General features: G+C 40.8%; 1 protein-coding gene across 1 annotated transcript in view; it reads left to right on the top strand.

Annotated features, from left to right (window-relative positions):
- TMEM154 (transmembrane protein 154) overlaps positions 1–17,861 on the top strand; it is a 40,929-nt gene extending 23,068 nt beyond the window's left edge. Inside the window, exons 4-7 of the mRNA XM_080672246.1 lie at positions 1,254–1,281; positions 2,447–2,529; positions 4,267–4,324; positions 14,379–17,861. Of these exons, the coding sequence (XP_080528372.1) occupies positions 1,254–1,281; positions 2,447–2,529; positions 4,267–4,324; positions 14,379–14,394 (185 nt within the window). The 3' untranslated portion in view covers positions 14,395–17,861. The remainder of the gene's footprint in view (positions 1–1,253; positions 1,282–2,446; positions 2,530–4,266; positions 4,325–14,378) is intronic.
- Positions 17,862–19,072: the final 1,211 nt, after the last annotated feature.

Raw genomic sequence — 19,072 nt, 5'->3', positions numbered from 1 at the left:
GGTTTGTTCCTTACTGGTTTCCACATCATAAAAGGTGCAGCGGGCCTATGCTATCCGCTTGCTTGACGTCACAGCCTCATTTCTGTGGGTGCGTCGATCCTCCTGCCAAACAAAACACAACATGCGCTGGGACGCTGGGCTCTGACTCCTGCCACATGTTCCTTTGGAGTCTGATCTGCATGCATCAGAGCCATTTTGCAAACTGTTGTCTGACTCTTACCTCAACCAATAGCAGGAAAAGCAGGGAAAGGCAGGGAAAACCTGGCTTGTTGGAAGCAGGCATGCAGTACAGCTGCTTTGCAAACTGTGGTCTGATTCTTACCTCAGCCAACAGCAAGGAACAGCAGACTTGTTGGAAGTTTCACTATTTGATAATGTTAAGTCCAAAACACCAGCCATGACTTTAACCCAGCGCTGGACAAAATCCAGATTACGATCTGTTCATTTACTCAGTAAATGAATACTGTGTGGTTCCCAGGTATTGTACTGGATGGATGGGAGGAGAGGGCCACTCTGACAAACATGACCGACACAATCTCTGCCCTTTGAGAGCAATGGTCTATTGGAAAAAACCGATGGAAAGGAATTAAACAGATGAATCGATCAGTGACAAATTGGGGCCAATGCTATGAAGGAAGCAAGCAAAGTGTTCAGCTGGGGAACAGTAGGGAAGATGGGCCCTACTTCAGGCAGAGGAGTTGGGGGAGGCCTCCCTGAGGAAAGTGTGTAAGTTGAGGATAGAAGTGAGGGTTCCAGCCATGCAAAGAGCAGGTGCCAGGACACTTCCGAGGGGAGCTCTGGATGGAGTCCCCACATCTTACTCTGGTCCAAGGGACAGTCACAGTGCTGGGTTCAGTGTGTCACAAGTCGATGAAAAGCAGTGCTTTGAACTGGGACATTTTGGAGCAGGGGGCCAAGGAGCGAGCCCTCTTGTAAGACCCTTTTCTTCCCCCCTTACCACTGTTGGTCCTCTTTGTGTGGAGAAAACAAAGAGGGATGAATATCTGAGCTGAAGTGAGTGCTTTCGGAGCACCTCATGTCTAAAAAAAACAGATTTCCAATGGATTGGGACCTCATTTCAATATGGCAATCAGCACATGTTTGATTTAGAGGTTAATTATTGCTCCTTTAAAAACGCAATTTACTTCAGGCCGTTCTGTTCTCTTTGTGAAGCAGATTTCGGCTGTTGTTGAAATAAAAAGCTGTTTCAGACAAACAAAGCCAGCATGACCTTTATGTTTATTCCCTTTTAGATGAACCGGGAGGCGACAACCTGAAAGTGTAAGTCTTCCCCACTCCCTCTGGCCCTGCTCAGCGTGGACAAGGACGTAAGGGAGGGGAGCAGATTAGAGGACCATCAGTCCTTATGAGTTTTTGTTCCTTGTGGGGACCTCTTGCTTCCTGAGCCCCAGAAGACAGCCTGTCGTGGTCTACAGCCTTTGGAAGGATGTTCCTATCTTCAAACCTCAACCTGGAAGGGGATCTGGGCTGAGGACAGGGTCCTCTGTTCAGAAAAGAATCTTTTTCTGACTCCTGCTGCCAATTCCAAACGCATCGTAAATATTCTGACGCTGGGTGGTTTTCAAAGACATTGCTTCATTTATTTGGATTAAAATTTTTATCACCAGGGAAGATACTTCAGCTGGTATTAAGGAAGGAGATCCCTGGTAGAAGGGGAATGGAGGGGAAAGGAAGAAAAATCGGCGGGAGGGAGGATGTTCTAGAGCGATGCCCACATCCTCCTCCAGCCCCCACCCCAACCACAGCGGCCTTACTCCAGACACTTGGCTTGCTTCCTATTCAAGGTGTAACACCTTTGCAGCTGTTCAGAGTTGGTGACCCCCCTCCTCGTCCCCACCTCCATTAACCAGGGGCTTCTTTCTCCAAACTGGGTGCTCTTAACCTCTAAACCCTGGCAAATGAGGGCAGTGCATTTCTCAAAGAAACTGCTCGCTTTCTCCAAGACAGAAAAGCATGGGAATTGAAGGGAGAAGTGATGCAAGCAATTCGTTGACTGTAGCCTCTTGACTTGGGGGTACTGATCAAAAACACCAAAGAAAGGGAAGTGAAATTAAGCAAGGTGAACATGCTAAATGTGGCAACTCCCTGGAGGAGCGCACAGTGGAAGCCTTGTGTGCTCCCCTGTGTGCCTTCCGGGGAGCAGAGTCTCCGGTTCCCTTTCACCTCCCTCCCCGCCGCGCCCCCTCAACACACTGGGTTGTGCTGGGTTATGCGCCCTCCATTTTTGGACCAGTGTTAGGTCAAGATTGTTGTTATTTTCTCCCTGTTAGAGTTTGGTACATTTGAACAGGGCACAGGCTCATCTACCCTGGAGTGTAAGACACTGAATCAAGTTCATCTTCTTCACAGACAACATGCTAGATGCCCCCACAGAAATTCAGCCCACCATACCTTTCTTTCAGCAAGCTTTTTGCTCTCTTTCTAGCCCTATTTTTGAGGAAGACACACCCTCTGTTATGGAAATAGAGATGGAAGAGCTTGATAAATGGATGAGCATGCATAGAAATGGTATGTGGTAACCTTGTTTTTTTTCTGTCCTTTCTACTCACAGAAGGCTGCAACAGCTTTATAAATCCCCCATAAATCCTGGAGTGGAACCGTGTGAGCCCAGTCCACATACACTCTGGTACACACAGATAACACACTTGGGTCTGACCATCCTTAAATATTCAGTTTAATAATCGCATCATTGCTGCTTGTTTTTATTTTTGTACAAGTTTCTCAAATGATCTTTTTCAAGAAGAAAATGGTCTTTTTTCAGGCAAGGAAATCGGAGTCCAAATTATCTGGAAAAAGTTAGCTTTCGGCATCACCTTATATTTAGAGATTTATGATTTTAATCTGCATCTGGTTATAAACTTTATCAAATATAGTTGACAGATCAATGCTGTCCAATACAATAGACACTAGCCCTATGTGGCTATTGAGATTAAAATTTTAAAAATAAGATTTAAAATACTGTTCCTCAGTCACTCTAGCCACAGTAGCCACTTGTGGCTAGTGGCTACTATAGTGAAAATCTAGAACATTCCCATCACTGTAAAGAAAGCTACTGGACAGCACTAACATAAATAGTGATATAAATATTCCCATATAACCTAATTTCCAATTAATATCTGGCAGTAATTGCAGTATATATTCTTGGTTTTCACTAAATATTTGGACTTAAAAATAATGACAGCTGTTTTTCTAATTTCTTTAAAAATCAATAAATTATTTTTAATGCTCAGCTTAAATTAATAAAACCCACTATTTATACTGTCATATCATTTGTATTTTTAACACTTATCATAAAAAATACCCCTGGGTCTGTCAGATTCAACAATCTACAATGGAGTTTATATAATTTAAAGATTTGTTATTAGAATTATTGTACCAGAGGCTTATCAAGACCAGTTTTCCAAAAGATTAGAACCACTTAACTAACTTGCATAATTTTGAAGTTTTTCGTAATCCAATATTGAGGATTGAATGACTCTAGAAAGCATGTGAGGAAAGGGAACAATCCTTAAAGTAGATTCATTTTGTTGTTTTTAGTTTATAAAAGTAAAATACATACACAGTAGAATTTAGACAATTAAAAAAAGTAGAATGGAAAAGAATTCCACCACTCAAAGACGACCTCTCTTAAACTTTTGGTGTATTCCCTTTTGGTGAGATCATTTAAATACAAACCCATGATCCTGGTACACTCACTAAAAGCATAAAATGGGGAAAAGGCATTTCTATTCTACACTAAAGCAGTTATTTTGACACACAGGTGATAGACCCAATAGTTCCTTATTTCCCTTAAAAATGGCAGTGGTGTAACGGACGTCTGATGACTTTAAGGTTAGTTGCTCCCCACTTTACCTGCTTCTTTCTGATGGTGCATCCTGATTGGAGTCATTCTCCTGGCACATCAGGACCTCAGGTGAAGCCGTTTTATTCCAGCGAGCATCCTGAATCATGCAGATTCGGGCTTTTGGAGCCACAGTGGGGTTCTGCAGGGACTGAATGACCAAGCCACCATTATCTGTGCTCTTTCCAACAGGGCTAGACACACACTGAAGTCTTGCATCTGTGCTTTAGTGCTTTGTCCGTTTCAAGAGCCTTGCCACCATTAATCTCTGAACCTCTGCAACTCCCTGGCGAGGCCATTTCTGCAAAATCACTGGGGAAAAGTGATGTTTAACTGTGTGAGTTTTATGGATAGAAAACAGAATTTCAGTGACTAACAATGCATTTGCTTTCATTCTGTCCTAGCCGACAGTGAATGTTTACCTACTTTAAAAGAAGAAAAGGAGTCAAACCACAACCCAAGGTACTTCTAATTTCTGCCATAGATTCCATGTACATAACGGGAGGGGACCGGAGACCCCAGCAGAGCACTTTTGCTCACCTTCTCTCTGCCTGTACATTTTATGTGACATTTTCCATGGCTGCATATGTGTGCAGTGTGGAGAAAAGGAAGTGTGAGTTTTGGAAAATAGAAAGGTACAAAGTAAATAGTTACTCTTTATCTTTAGAAATAATTTAGTATTGACATTTTCTTGCCCTTCTAAAGAGACACTGACTTTTAAGTCCGCTTCTGTTTCAGTTATAAAACTTTCTCATTATAACGAACTGTAGATTTGTTTATCTTGGATGAGTGGATGTTCGGTAAGGAAAATAGAGGTGATAGTCTCAAAGGGGGTAGCTGAAAACAGGAGTGAGTAAAATGAACAGGAAAGAAGGGAGGGAGAAAGAGAGGGAGGGAGGGAGGGAAAGAGAGAACCCCATCTGGATGGGATTATTATATGAGAGAAATTAAAGGAGAATTTTAAAAAAATTTCATTCTACCACTAGGTGGCTCTGCTTGATAGAAAATTTTAGTGTATGGGGCTTGGGTGTCTTTTAACATTCCACAATCTCATTTAAATTATATTATCTTTTGTGAGGATAGACATTACCATGTTTGAGGTGTTTTGATAAGAAAATTGTCTGGTCAGGACGTGGGAAGTGCTCGCAGGAAACAGGATTGACAGTTCAACGGGTAGGGACTGCTGCGCAGAGCACTGCTGTGATTTGGAAGGCACCGAACTGTTGACAGAGGTGACTCGAGATGACCAGCGAGCAGAGAACTTGACTGAGCCCATGACTGAGACGTTACACTTCTGTCAGAATAAACAGAATAAATGTTCAGAGCAGGGTAAATAGCACCCACCTTCGCTCCCTCCATGCTGACCAGAGGTCCTGTGCCAATCATCTTCACAGAGCAGCCACTTATCATTGGGGCCCTAGGTCAGAGCATTGCAGGAAAAGACCGATTATTGGAGCAATCAGATGTTCGTCTTTTGGACCCTTATTCTGCGCCTTTCCCTAAACCTTACCGAAGAAGTCACTATTCTATAGTATCTGTCCCCACATCAAACCACCGCAATCTTACTGCGGCAAACCTCTGCTCTGATACAGAGTCTATATATCTTATCGCAGCTGTTACCTGTTGTTACCTCACCAGGTATTTGCATGTTAAAATGTATTGCTGCTTCAGAAAAGATTCTGACTTATCTAAATGAGACACCAGATATTAATAAACAGATAAAAGAAAAAATGCTAGGGGGAGTATCACAAAGGACATTACAAAGGAATATTTCCCCTGCATTTTTATCTTACCTAAAAGTGAGCCACTAGGTATGTCCAGTATAGGGCTCAAGTCATCACTAAAACCCTATAAATATCTAAGTACTGTATCTCTGATGGGTACTGTCAAATGATGTAAAATGCCAGTGGTTTCATATGCCTGTCTCTCTTGTTTTTTTAAATTATTAACAGCATTGAAGCTTAACATTAGAGCCTTGTATGATGGAGCAAGTTTAGAAATCATATTTTCTAAATATTCTTTTTTTTTAATATATTTTATTGATTTTTTACAGAGAGGAAGGGAGAGGGATAGAGAGTCAGAAACATCGATGAGAGAGAAACATCGATCAGCCGCCTCCTGCACACCCCCCACTGGGGACGTGCCCGCAACCAAGGTACATGCCCTTGACCGGAATCCAACCTGGGACCTTTCAGTCCGCAGGCCGACGCTCTAGCCACTGAGCCAAACCGGTTTCGGCTAAATATTCTTAGAAATAAGTTCTAGCCCATTTCTACTTTTAAAGCAAAACTCCCTAACTAATTTGGAGATCTGCTTTATCCTAAATTATTGTCTTTTTAAAAATATATATTTTTGTTGATTTCAAAGAGAAGGGAGAGGGAGAGAGACAGACAGAAACATCAAAGAAGAGAGAGAATCATTGATTGGCTGCCTCCTGCACACCCCACACTGGGGATTGAGCCCACAGCCCAGGCATGTGCCCTTGACTGGAGTCGAACCCTGGACCCTTCAGTCCGCAGGCCGACACTCTATCCACTGAACAAACTAGCTAGGGCTAAATTATTATCTTTAAAGGAAACGATTACCTTCTTCTGATGGCCCAGAACCATCTGGCTGTAATTCACAGAATGACTGTCAGGCCTTCACTCATTCCTCTCTATGAAGCCAGCACCAGAGTTATAAAACCAGAGTGGCAAGTCCCACGTCTGGTGCCATGGGCACTTTCTGGTTACTTCAAAGGGTGTTACAATATTGCAAAGCAAATGTATTTTTTATTCAGCAAAAACTAAGAAAATATAGTGCTTAGAACAAAGCCTGGCATAAAATAAGCTCTCAACAAGTATGAATTATTATTATTTTATTTTTTAAAAATATATTTTATTGATTTTTTTACAGAGAGGAAGGGAGAGGGATAGAGTTAGAAACATCGATTAGCTGCCTCCTGCACACCCCTACTGGGGATGTGCCTGCAACCAAGGTATATGCCCTTGACCGGAATCGAACCCCAGACCCTTCAGTCCGCAGGCGGATGCTCTACCCACTAGCCAAACCGGTCAGGCGGTTATTATTATTAATAAATTAAAATTGAGGTACATAGACTCACTGTCTTTTGGGCTAAGTGGCTGTGTCCTAAGGCCCAGGCACATCTAGATTGTCGGGTGGGCGTTATTTTTGCACCTGGTTTTCCAGGTGACTTCTCTGAACCTCACTGATCTGAGAAATGAGGAATTTGTTTGATCTTCTAGGAATGACCTGGAGACGTTTGATTCCTCTCCATTACCAGCATTGGCCCATTAATGTTGGTAATTTCAGAACAGTCCGCTTAGCGGTTTGGAGCTTTTCAAAGGATATGCATATAGTTTGGATAATTTTATAGTTTAGATAATTTTTACTTTCCATTGTGATTTCATTTACATTTCTTTCTCCTACTACTGTCTTAATTACATTGATAATCGGTGAAATTTACTTTTACTGGATTTGGTCACCACCCTATACTTAATGCACACACTGTGTGCAAAGACTTCAACCTCCTCTTGTTAGGCTCCACTATCTCAGGTGTTTCAGAACTTTGAATATGTAATCTAGGGCAGAAATAAGATTTGTTCTTTTCTCTAGAAGCTTGTGAATCCTAAGAGATACAGGTGGAGAGTGCATTGGTCATTGGACTTAGAATCAGAGGACTAGTTTTAAGACATGACTTGAATGGTCATTTGTTCCTTATGCGAAGACAAGTCACTTTAACTTGCTGAGCTTCAGTTTCCTGATCTTGAAATCATGACACCTGTTCTTCCATTTTCATGGGCTCATGAGAGAAAAAAACCGCTTTGTAAGTCTTAAACCATCATGCAAATGAAAAGAATTCTTCTACGCTCTGGCAACAGCTCCCCCACCCCCCAATTGGCTTTTTAAAAAAATTTCTGTATTGATGAAGGTGTTACATATGTGTCCTCATTCCCCCATTACCCTCCCAATACCCCCCCCACTCATGCCCTCACCCCCCTGTTGTCTGTGTCCATTGGTTAGACATTCATACAAGTCCTCTGGTTGATCTCTCTCCCTTACCCCTACCCTCCCCTACCTTCCTTCTGAGGTTTGAGGGTCTGATCGATGTTTCTCTGTCTTTGGATCTGTTTTTGTTCATCAGTTTATGTTGTTCATTATATTCCATAAATGAGTGAGAGCATGTGATATTATCTTTCTCTGACTGGCTTATTTCACTTAGCATAATGCTCTCCAGTTCCATCCATGCTGTTGCAAATGTTAAGAACTCCTTCCTTTTTACCGCAGCGTAGTATTCCATTGCCAACTGGCTTTTTAAAAGACTAAATTTTAGAGCAGTTTTAGGTTCACAGCAAAATGGAGCAGGAAGCACAGAGATTTCCCATATATTCCCTGCCCCCCACACAGGCACAGACTCCCCCACTAGTGAGATCCCCCACCAGACAATCAGTTAACCTACTTGGACACATCATTACCCCCCCAAATTCCCCATTGGCTTTTACCAACATGAGTCACCTTTCCTCTACCATTTAAGCAGTTACAGGTGACTCTAATGCTTCAGAAAGTATATTGTAGTCACTGAGGCTTGATCTCAGTAGAAAACACACTTCCCCATCCTTCTGCTAATGATGACTTCCAGAGTCTGTTTACAGAGTTAAGCCCTTCTTGATGCTGGAAAGCCAGCCTGACATAGAAACTCTGTTATATATTGTCTTTTGTGCTTTGGGGGAAAGGGAGTTCAACTGGTCACCATCCTAAACTTAATGCTTCACATTGTGTGCGGAAACTTCAACCCTTCAACCTTCTCTTGTTAGGATTCATACTCTCAGGTCTTTCTGAACTTTCCCCACATATCCCATTAGCCAGCCCTGTCCTCATTTAAAAGTTTGCATAGGATTTAAATAAGGGCCAGAGATGTACAAAGTATATGGGGAATTTATATTATGGTTTTCACGTTTCTAAAAAATTCAGTATGAAAAGACAAAGGAATTGTAGGGGAGGCTGAGTTCTAGATTCTTATTTCTCGAATTATCACCTTCTCCTGCAAATCATACTTGTTATGTGCCAGGCATTGTCTCAGGTATTGGGAACAGTGTCAGTGGAATAGTGTCCAAGGGGTGGGGCCGGGTGGTGGGAGAGGTCTGCCTTAGAGTTGGAGAGGTTTCATCACTGACATTGTTAAGCATTGCCAGCTCATGGTGATAACAAAAAACAAACCCACTGAGTTGGTTTCATTGTTGTTTAAATTTTCTAAAGAATGCACTCCCTCACTGTCTACCTTACCCTCACAACACCTTCCTGAGTGCCACTAGATAGTGGTAAAAGCAAGCAAGGTAGAGTCCTTTTTATTACGGTGCTTCCAGGCTAGCCAGCCTCTTCCTTCTTCCGAGGCCTTTATATTTAGATGATTTCCTGAAAGCTTGGTGTTTTTATCTCTGCAAGCTTAGGTGAATAATTGTAGAAAAGAAATTGCAAATATTAGCCAAGTGCCTATCTTCTTTCCCTGTATGCTTGTTGGCCACAGTAAATCATTGGAAAAGATTAGGAGGAAAATTAGATTAGGTACCCTCCAAGTGGATTTATAATTTTGTTAAGTACAGTAATAACAACAATAAGACACTTATATAGATAGCATTTTCTATAAGTTCAATGCTTAGGTGTTTTTTTTTTGTTGTTGTTGTTGTTAATCCTCACCCAAGAATATATTTTCCATTGATTTTTAGGGAGAGTGGAAGGCAGGGAGAGACAGGGAGAGAGAGAGAGAGAGAGAGAGAGAGAGAGAGACATGGATGTGAGAGAGACACATGGATTGGTTGTCTCCCACACATGTCCCAACAGGGGCCTGGACTAGAACCTGCAATCCAGGTATGTGCCCTTGATCAAGAATTGAACCTGAAACCCTTCGGCCAATGCTCTAACCACAGAGTAGCATAGCCCAGGGCAAGATAACTATTGTTTATTGATTCATGTCTGAATTCAATGACATTAGAAAAATGAATCACTTTGATATTTTTCAGGAAAATCCAGGTTTAATATATTTTTTTTTATTTCTTCCCTTCCCTTTGTCTTTTTTCTTTTTTTGAGAAAGTACAATTGTTGATGTAATTTTTCAAAATACATTTATTGAGCACCTAATATGTGTCTGGCACTGTCTACATCATGCCAAGACAACCAGTTGAAAATGAAATAATTCATCTGCGTAAACCTGGAACTCAGAGAAGTTGACTTGTCCAAGTTTATACAATCAGTTTATGATAAAGGTTAATCTAGAGAAGAGTTTCTTTTAAAACTGCATTTTTCGTTTTCTTTTATTAATTAGTTAAAATAAAAGAGATGTTCCATAAATTAAAAGACAAATTGGAGACAAAAAACAACAACAATAACCCTTAGCAGCAAGAAAGCCAGCTACTATGAGGCTAATACATGAAAGAATTTGGCAGATGATGGTTCATCATGTAGTGCAGTCGTTGACGAGACCCAAACCATTAATTGCAAGAAAACAGGCATTTTGCATGAATTGTTTTGGCCTCTCCACTCAAGTAAATCTCTGTGTACACTTCCGATTATTTTCTTTATGATCTCTTTCCTCTTTTCCTCTCTAGTCCATCAAAAGTCATAAGTCAAGAAGGATTGAATATTAAGTGTATTAAGTGCCAACTGGCTTCCCTTAAATCTAAGCTAAGTATTATGAGGGATACAATGGAACAGTTTATAATCCTACAAGATGATAACTTCAAGTAACACTGTTAAAATGCAGGTGTGTGGGGAGGAGGGTGGGAAGATGTACTAAATTTAATAAACCACAGCATTGCTTGAATAGTGGCCCAGATTAAATCTACACTATGAGCATGATCTATATACTCTGGACTAATTCTAGGCCTGACTCTGATGTTAGCCAGATGCGTGACCTCTGTAATTTCACCCGGACCAGGCCTCTTTTGGGAAGGAGAAGGGACATTATATTGATGCAGAGAAAGGGAGCATGATCTATTTGTTACGTGACTTTGTGCTAAATTGAACTCCGAACTCTCCAAAAAGCAAGTTAGAGAGCATCATATCGCAAGAAAGGTTTAACGTAGGTTTATTGTCATCTTCGAAGAGAGGGGAACATTAACTGTGGTCATAAAGAGGGATTGTTACACGATAAACTGATCAGAACAAAGATGGCTTATCTGATCCTGACAGCAACAAAGGGGCAGTTATGAAACAAGGTGTCAGAGTTGCATCTGTCCTCATTTAACTGGTAGCATTCCAATTAAGTGCTTTCTTAAAAATAATTAGATGATGCGTTTTAATCCGTTCAATTTGTTTTTATAGTTTGTAGGCTTGTTACTACACAGGCTTTGGGGAAAGCTGTCCCATATTCTTAAAATATCTATATACACTCCTAGAAAAATTACTCACTAATGTTGCTGTCATAAATAAGTTACTAAGACCTAACGAATTAACATCAAGGCAAGCAATAGAGGTCTGAGGCAAGATGACTTATTTTATTTGTTGCAATTCTGGGGCAGCTTGCCAAGATATTTTTAACAGGGAACTCTAGAATTTGCCAGAATTTAAAACGTCTGGGCTTATTTGATTATTTCACAGAGATGATAAATAGCCACAAAGACAGCAGGAAGCACAACTAAATAAAGGAATGCGTGAGAGAGAGAATGCCTCCAGGCTCAGATGGTAGGCCAGATCCCAGGTTGTTGACTTACTAACAGGCTGTGGAACCACTGCTGAAAGTCTGCATGTGAGAGTTGCGACACTGGGAATGACACGATGCCCCACAGCTGAAGCAACTTGTGCCCACATTGGGACTGTCCCATGTCGTGGGGTCTGTCACGTTGCTCAGGGTGTGCAGAGCTGTAGGTGGAAGCGCCATGCGTGAGCTCCTGAGCTCTTTGGTGCTTTAAGTAAGTGAGTTCTGGTTGGTGAGCAGTGTCACACACTAAGCCTTCAAAATGCTTGTAGAGTGTTCTAAAGAAACCACATTTAAGCACATTCTGCTCAAAAATCGAAAGATTGTTCCAGAAGATGGTTTCTTAAAGGCTTTGGAAATTTGGCAATGTTCCAGCTCCTGTTTCACAGACAAATATTTGCTAGTGTAGAATCTTTAAAATAAAATAAGAATAGCATGCAGTCTATGGCCATGCCACACCGAACACACCCCATCTCCTTAGATCTCAGAAGCTAAGCAGGGTCGGGCCTGGTTAGCACTTGGATAGGAGATTGCCTGGGAATACCAAGTGCTATCGGCTTAAAAACTAATAATGATAACATGCATTCAAATGCCTGTATGTTAGGCCTGGGGTATAGTACTTTACCTATATTTTCTCATTTATTCTTTTTTAAAAATTTTATCTAAGTTGAAAGTATTACAGATGTCCCTGTTTTTCCCCTTTGACCCCCTTCACCCCACGCCCCTCTCCCTTCCACCAGGCCTTCACCACACTATTGCCTGTGTTCATAGATTATGCATATAATATATACATATACGTTTTTTGGTTAATCTCTTCCTGCCCCCCCCCCATTCCATCTGAGAGTCTCCTTTATTCTTTACAACAACCCTATAAGGTACATGGTATTATTAGGTATGTTTTACAGATGAGATGAGAACAGAAAACGGAAGTGGCTGAGCCATGGTTCAAGATCTGGCCATCGGACCCTGTGCTCTACCTACTAGGCTAAAAAGCCACTGTTAGCACATCCAGCATTCATACTACCATAAGAGCAACACAAGATGTGAAATACCCAGGCATAAACATAACCAAAAAATGCATGGGATAACATAAAAATGTTAAATGTTGTGAGCTTGTTAATATTTTTGTTTTGCTTATTTGTATTTTCTATTTTTTCAACAATGAATATGGATTGGTGTTATATAATTAATATCACTTCTATTGTAACTGCTGGACATGGATCAGTGTTGTGGACAAAAAAGACATTGTGCTCATTCCTAGCCAGCTTTGTCATACACTCAGCTTAGAGCAGCAGAAATGTTAAGGTAAACAAAAGGAAAACATGGAATTAAGAGACATGCTCTGTGGAGATGAACTCTGGATTTTAGAAATCTTATCTTGCTACCACCAATTTCCAAGAAATGAAACTTCTTGGCCCAGTTTAAGAGTTGCTCAGGGTGTTTTAAGTGAAGTGTGTTGTTACATCTACTCTTCAGATTTAAAAAAATAAAAAGCCCTGGCCGGTTTGGCTCAGTGACTAAGCCTTGGCCCTTGGACTGAAGGGTCTCAGGTTCAATTCCTGGTCAAGGGCATGTACCTTATTGCAGGTTTGATCCCCAGTCCGTGGTCAGGGTGAGGGAGACAGCCAGTAAATGTCTCTCTCACATCGATGTTTTCTCTCTCTGTCTCTCTCTTTCCTCCCCCCCCCCCAACTCTCTCTCTCTAAAAATCAATGGAAAAAAATATCCTCGGGTGAGGATTGAGGAAAAAAGGTCTTAATTTTCAATTAGGTTTCCATTTTAAATAAGTTTTGGTACAGAAGTTGTCCTTTTGACAATGTCTGCCTTGCCCCTTCTTTCCCATTGATCGTCCCTCCTTATCACAACATCTTCCCCATCTTCATAACACAAACACACACACAACGTTTCCCTCCTTTTTCGTGGATCTATCTGTCTATACCTATCAAGTTGCTTCAGAGTCCTTTTTGGAACACGGGGTGTTTCACAGAGCAGGAGAGCACCGAAGCAGGAGTCAGAAGAATAATCTCCTGCTGACTATGTATGCCTATAAACTAAGGAGACACCAGGTAATGTTGATTATTCTCATTCAGGCACTTGCTTGGAGATAGAGGTCACTTCAAGTTCAATTGTGCTAGGATTTGAGTGAAGGGACACCAAAGTAAAGAGAGATGCAGAGGAGAGGTAGAGTGGCCTGCCTTCCAGGAGACTTGAATAGTGGCTTGGTCCTACTGGGGAAAAGCCACAGAGCCAGATATGTGGCAAAGATAGCCACATTAGAAACAAAGCACAAGTTAGCCAGCCAGCATGGTCATGTCCAAATACCACGTCCATAATTAATGTCAACTCACACCCCAGGATGCCTGATGATTGGATTCTAAAGGACCCCTAGAGGGCACCTCCAGATCCTATGGATATGAACAAAATGGGTGTGGGGGGTGGGGGGAAATCATGCCCCAGCCACAAACTCTTCAGGGAAAACAACACATGAAAATTTTTTTAAAAAAGAAAAAAAAAGGCAATTGGCATTTATTCATAGAGAATGGGATTAGATTTAATTAAAAGGGGAACCCCCGACTGCATCTGGTTCCCTCCACGTCAGCACGGGGGAAGGATATTCCAGCAACAGTTAGGGATTATTTCTTGGCCTTCATGGATTTTCTTCTCAGGGATCAAATAAAATATCCTAATTGACCTTTGTTTTAGAAATTGTAAACTGAAGGCTGTTGGCTTGCTGACTGTTTATGCTCTCATGAGTCACCTCCATGGTGGAGTGACCAGCTCTGGGTAGCTTCTTGGAAACACACTGACTGTTCTGTTTTTTTGCAGTGATAATGAATCCTAAAACTGAATGGTGCTAATGTTCTCCAAGAGGAGCAGCCCGGGGGAGCCCACTGGGCCTGCCAACAGAGGATGAAGAGGATACAGATTTAATTAATTTCAAATCAACATAGACACAAGAACCTTCTGCTGCTTCTCCCAACGCCCACTCTTCCTAGGGATGGCATCACCTGTACTTGGAAGAATGTGCTATTGAGAAGCCCAAGGGAAAGGCCTGGCTGACATCCATCGCCGAGGGTGGAGGAGCCATAGGATACAGTCACCTCTAATCAAAGGATGTTCCCTCCTCTCAGCCAACCTCTCATTGACTACGGTCACTCTGGCCATGCTCTCTGCGTCCTTGTTACCTTTCTGCTTCATTCCTCAGGGTTTAAATCAGGCAGCTGTTCTGTCTGTTTCCTTCTGGGTCACACTGTTACCTCATTAGCCTTGGATAATTTCCTCTGATTAGTCCAGTGATAGGTCACCTGCACTCAGCAGGAAGGTTTCTCAAGGCGAGTGTCTCACGGAGAAGACAGCAAACAAAGCAGGTGTTTTACATCTACACCATCCCAGGAGGTTGATAAACTGGCTTCTACCTGTCAGGAGGATGCAGCGAGAGTCCACAGTCCTGAGGAGATGTTGTTTGGTGACCTGTGGACCCACGTCAGCCAGATCGAGTCACTCTTGGGGACTTCTCAGAGGCATAAGAATCTTCGATGACAGAGCAAACGTTTTATTTCTCAGCTAAAGTCCCCTACTTGTTCACATGTCCTCAAAGCTCATTTTTGTTCTCACTACAGCTCCCTTGCATGTAGTATATAGGTAGGGAGAATGGGTAGTGGGGGTCATCTGCCACCTTTGTATGTCTCTGAGATCTTTAAGGTCACTTAAACAAGCAAAACGGGAATAGCAAATATCTGTGGCCGATGTCACTTACCGCACTCGGTGTTGGGACACGCTTCATGTCCTCCTCATCTCAGCTTTCCAGGAAGTCACTATCAGCCCGTCCAAGATGACATTCTGCGTGATTTCTACGTGGTATTTGTTGACATCCTCGAGCTAGAGGTAATGGCACAAAATGCAGAAGTTTCACTTTATCACTCCCACTCACGTAATATCAATCTCCAGTTAATCCTTAATTTTCAAACTCTGACATTTAAAGCAATCTAGCAAATGGGGAGTCCTCAGGTCATCTATGCCACCTGATACTTTATTCCAGGAAAGAAACAAAGAATAAAAGCTTTATTTATTTTACTGCTTCTCATATACACTGAGGGGAGATAAGGTTCACCAAACATCTGCTGCTGAATTTGGGACCTTGTGTTTGAAAGGCTGTTTTAACGAATAACAAAACCTGGCCCATCCTCCCTGTCAGAATCCCTTACCTAGTATGTGCCTTCTGAACTATGCCCTTAACTTTAAAGGCAGGCTTCCAAATCAGGGAGGTCTTGCCCCACAGTGAACGATAGAACTGTCTGGCTGTGTTTAACCACCGCTGTTATGCTATCCTGGCACTGCATAGAGCTTTGGCAAAAGACGGTCTTCGTGGTATCTAACTTCAACAGATTTATCTGTCATATTCTCTTTGGGACAGCCTAATATGGCATTTTTGTTTGTTTCCACTGCTGTTTTACATATTCATGTTCAACTTGTGGTCCACAACTTGTGACTGTCAGATAGTTATGCCAACATTGCCACTTTCTGAATCACTGTTTCTGCCTATTTTGGTTATTTTAAGTTTGTTTCTCATCAATGTGTGACTCTCAGAAGAGTCTCAGTTCTTTCTCTAAGTAGCTAAGATTTTTGCTGAACACTTTGACCTGTAAATTTCACTCAACCCAAACAGATAATGGACTTTAGAAGTTTTGAGAAGTATAAGGGTCTTGGAGTCTTACTTTGATGAGATTCAATGAAGCAATATTTTATGATCTTTTAAAAATATTCTCATTCACTATTTAAAATAACTTCAAATTCTAGAAGAAGCCAACTTCAGCAACATGTCATTGAGTTTATGTCTGAAAAATGTACTAACCTCTATAATTGCACAGTGTAACTATATTTTTAAAAATATAGTTAATTCTGGCAAGATATGTGAAATTAGTATGGGTCAAACCAGTCAAGGGTCAGTTCCAGCATCCTGTGTCTTTTTTTATTACCATCCAATTAATAGATATCATAGGTTTATGATAATGTCAAGAAACTTTAAACCCAAATTTAATTTTATATTTCAGATTATTGTTTGTGAAAATCTAATCAATTTGCCCAAATTGGGTAGTCAATCAGAGCAAAATCTGACTAGTATATTTTAGAGATATATATTTTATTGCATTTTTGTACATTTTAAGCACACTAGGTTAATAACATTGCCTCATTGAACTCCTAAGGAAACTTGTTTTGGGGTGTTTTTTTTTTAGGAAACTTGTTGGGTTTTTTTTAATCCTCACTCAAGGATATTTTTTCATTGATTTTTAGAGTGAGTGGAAGAGAGAGGGAAAGACAGAGAAACATCGATGTGAAAGAAACATATCGATTGATTGCCTCTTGCATGAGCCCCAACCAGGACCCATAACTGAGATACGTGCCCTTGACCAGAATCGAACCTGGGACCCTTTGGTCCGCAGGCTGAAGCTCCATCCACTTAGCCAAACTGGCCAGGGCAGGAAACTTGTTTTAATAAGTATGTACAAGTGTCTACCTTAACCCAGTGATGTGACTTCTCTAAGAAGGTCATTGTCATTCCAAACACGAGCACACAGCATTGGATCAACCTTGACATCCATGGAGTGACAGATACTTCCACTGACACCCTCACAGCGCTAGCAATGAAAATGGGTGCTTTAAACAATACTTTTACCTACTCATTTATTTTGGTTGTTTAAACTTATCAGTTTGCACCAGCTCTGAAAGAAGGCCCTTTATTGAGTAAACATAAAATGGAGACTCTGGTTTCAATTTCTGTCAGGATTAGTACAAATTCTGAATATAGTGGAGTGATAAGACATGGTTTTACACTGGGAAGACACTGCTAAAATTCTCAGTGTGGGTAAAAGTTGGATTTAAAATTTTTTTTACGTACACATGGCACTTTTTCACACTCAGAAGACACTCTGGGTGAATTCTGGGGTTTCCATTTAGTATCTATTGTAGACAGTCCAGAGTAGCTTCATCATAGATTACATTATTTGGATCTTATAATAACCAGAAGAGTCACTATATATTAGTGAGCAATGGAATTAGTCAAATTGGTTATTAATAATGTCATAACCAAATGACCTATTATTGTTATTATTATTTTGAGCAGTTCTTTGACTTTGCCTTTGTCTTATCTAGCACCAATTTTTTATTTTCCTCTTAGTCCTTTTGAAGGTGGTTATTTGTAGATGCCTGGTGGGCTTTATTTTTTTTGCCCTGTTACCTTTTATAAATAATATGTTCATGAGATAGCAATCCATACAATTATATAAAATAAAACTTTTTTTTATCAACTTTATAGATGCTTTCAGCTCTTTTTGAAATGATATTTTAAGAAGTTACATTCCTAAACCAACATGCTTATAATAACATCAATACTTTAATTTCAGTTCTGTACAAGATTATAAATATAATGTTGAACTATTTAAGACAACCCATGGTGGACGGGTTCTTTTTACAATTGAACTTCAGGTACAGAGGGACCCATTAATCACACCGCTGAGCTCACACCACATTATCATCACTGGCCTTTGGTGCTTTATATGTAAGTAACTGGACATTTTACAAAAAGCCTATTCCTCACATTTTCCACTTCTTTTGTCAGCATGGATGGACTAAATGAATGATATATGGATACTACAAACAGTAAGCAATCAATGAGAGTAATCATGTATTACTCTAACTTAGGTGAAACCCCTGAAATTATAACTAACATCAGGAACATGGGAAACTCTGTAAGCTTAATAAATGCCAGCTTTCAGAAAGAGCAGGGATTGTGATTATTTAACAAGTTAAAAACTAATCTGGCAGATCAGTAATAACTTAGTACGTGTGCATCCTGCTTTTAAAGTGTAGTGTGAGCCTGGCCGGTGTGGCTCAGTGGTTGAGCATCGACCTATGAACCAGGAGGTCATGGTTCAATTCCAGGTCAGGACACATGCTCGGGTTGCAGGCTCAGAAGGCAGCCAATCAATGATTCTCTCTCATCATTGATGTTTCTATCTCTCCCTCTCTGAAATCAATAAAGATAAATAAAGTTTAGTGAGAATAATGTAAAAAACAAACTCCACTGTATTAGACTTCCTCATTTTACAAGCATGTAAAGTATTTCCTCAGGAGATCAGTAAGATCATCAGATGTTGTGTTTATCACTTGGCTTTTGTCCCAGCAACATATAAATTCTACTTTCAAGCCTCATCTAAGAAATGGTCCCATTGCTACTGATTAGAACTGATTTGCAAAACTATCAAAGTTTAAAGACTGATTGAGGCTTGAGGTTTTTTCCTCCTAACTTGCATGCTGAGAATAATATATATAACAATATTTTTCCTCTATGACTTAGGGCTTTATTAAAGTCAGGTATTCATATATAAATATATATCCTATACAATAAAGAGGTGATATGCAAATTGACCATCACTCCAACACACAATATGGCTGCCCCCATGTGGTCAAAGATGGCCACCCCCATGTGGACACAAGATGGCCACCACAAAATGGCCAGCAGG

The sequence above is a fragment of the Plecotus auritus genome, assembly GCF_963455305.1.
Source record: "Plecotus auritus genome assembly, chromosome: 6".
Classification (NCBI taxonomy): Eukaryota; Metazoa; Chordata; class Mammalia; order Chiroptera; family Vespertilionidae; genus Plecotus; species Plecotus auritus.
This window is presented reverse-complemented; position numbering and strand designations above follow the sequence as displayed.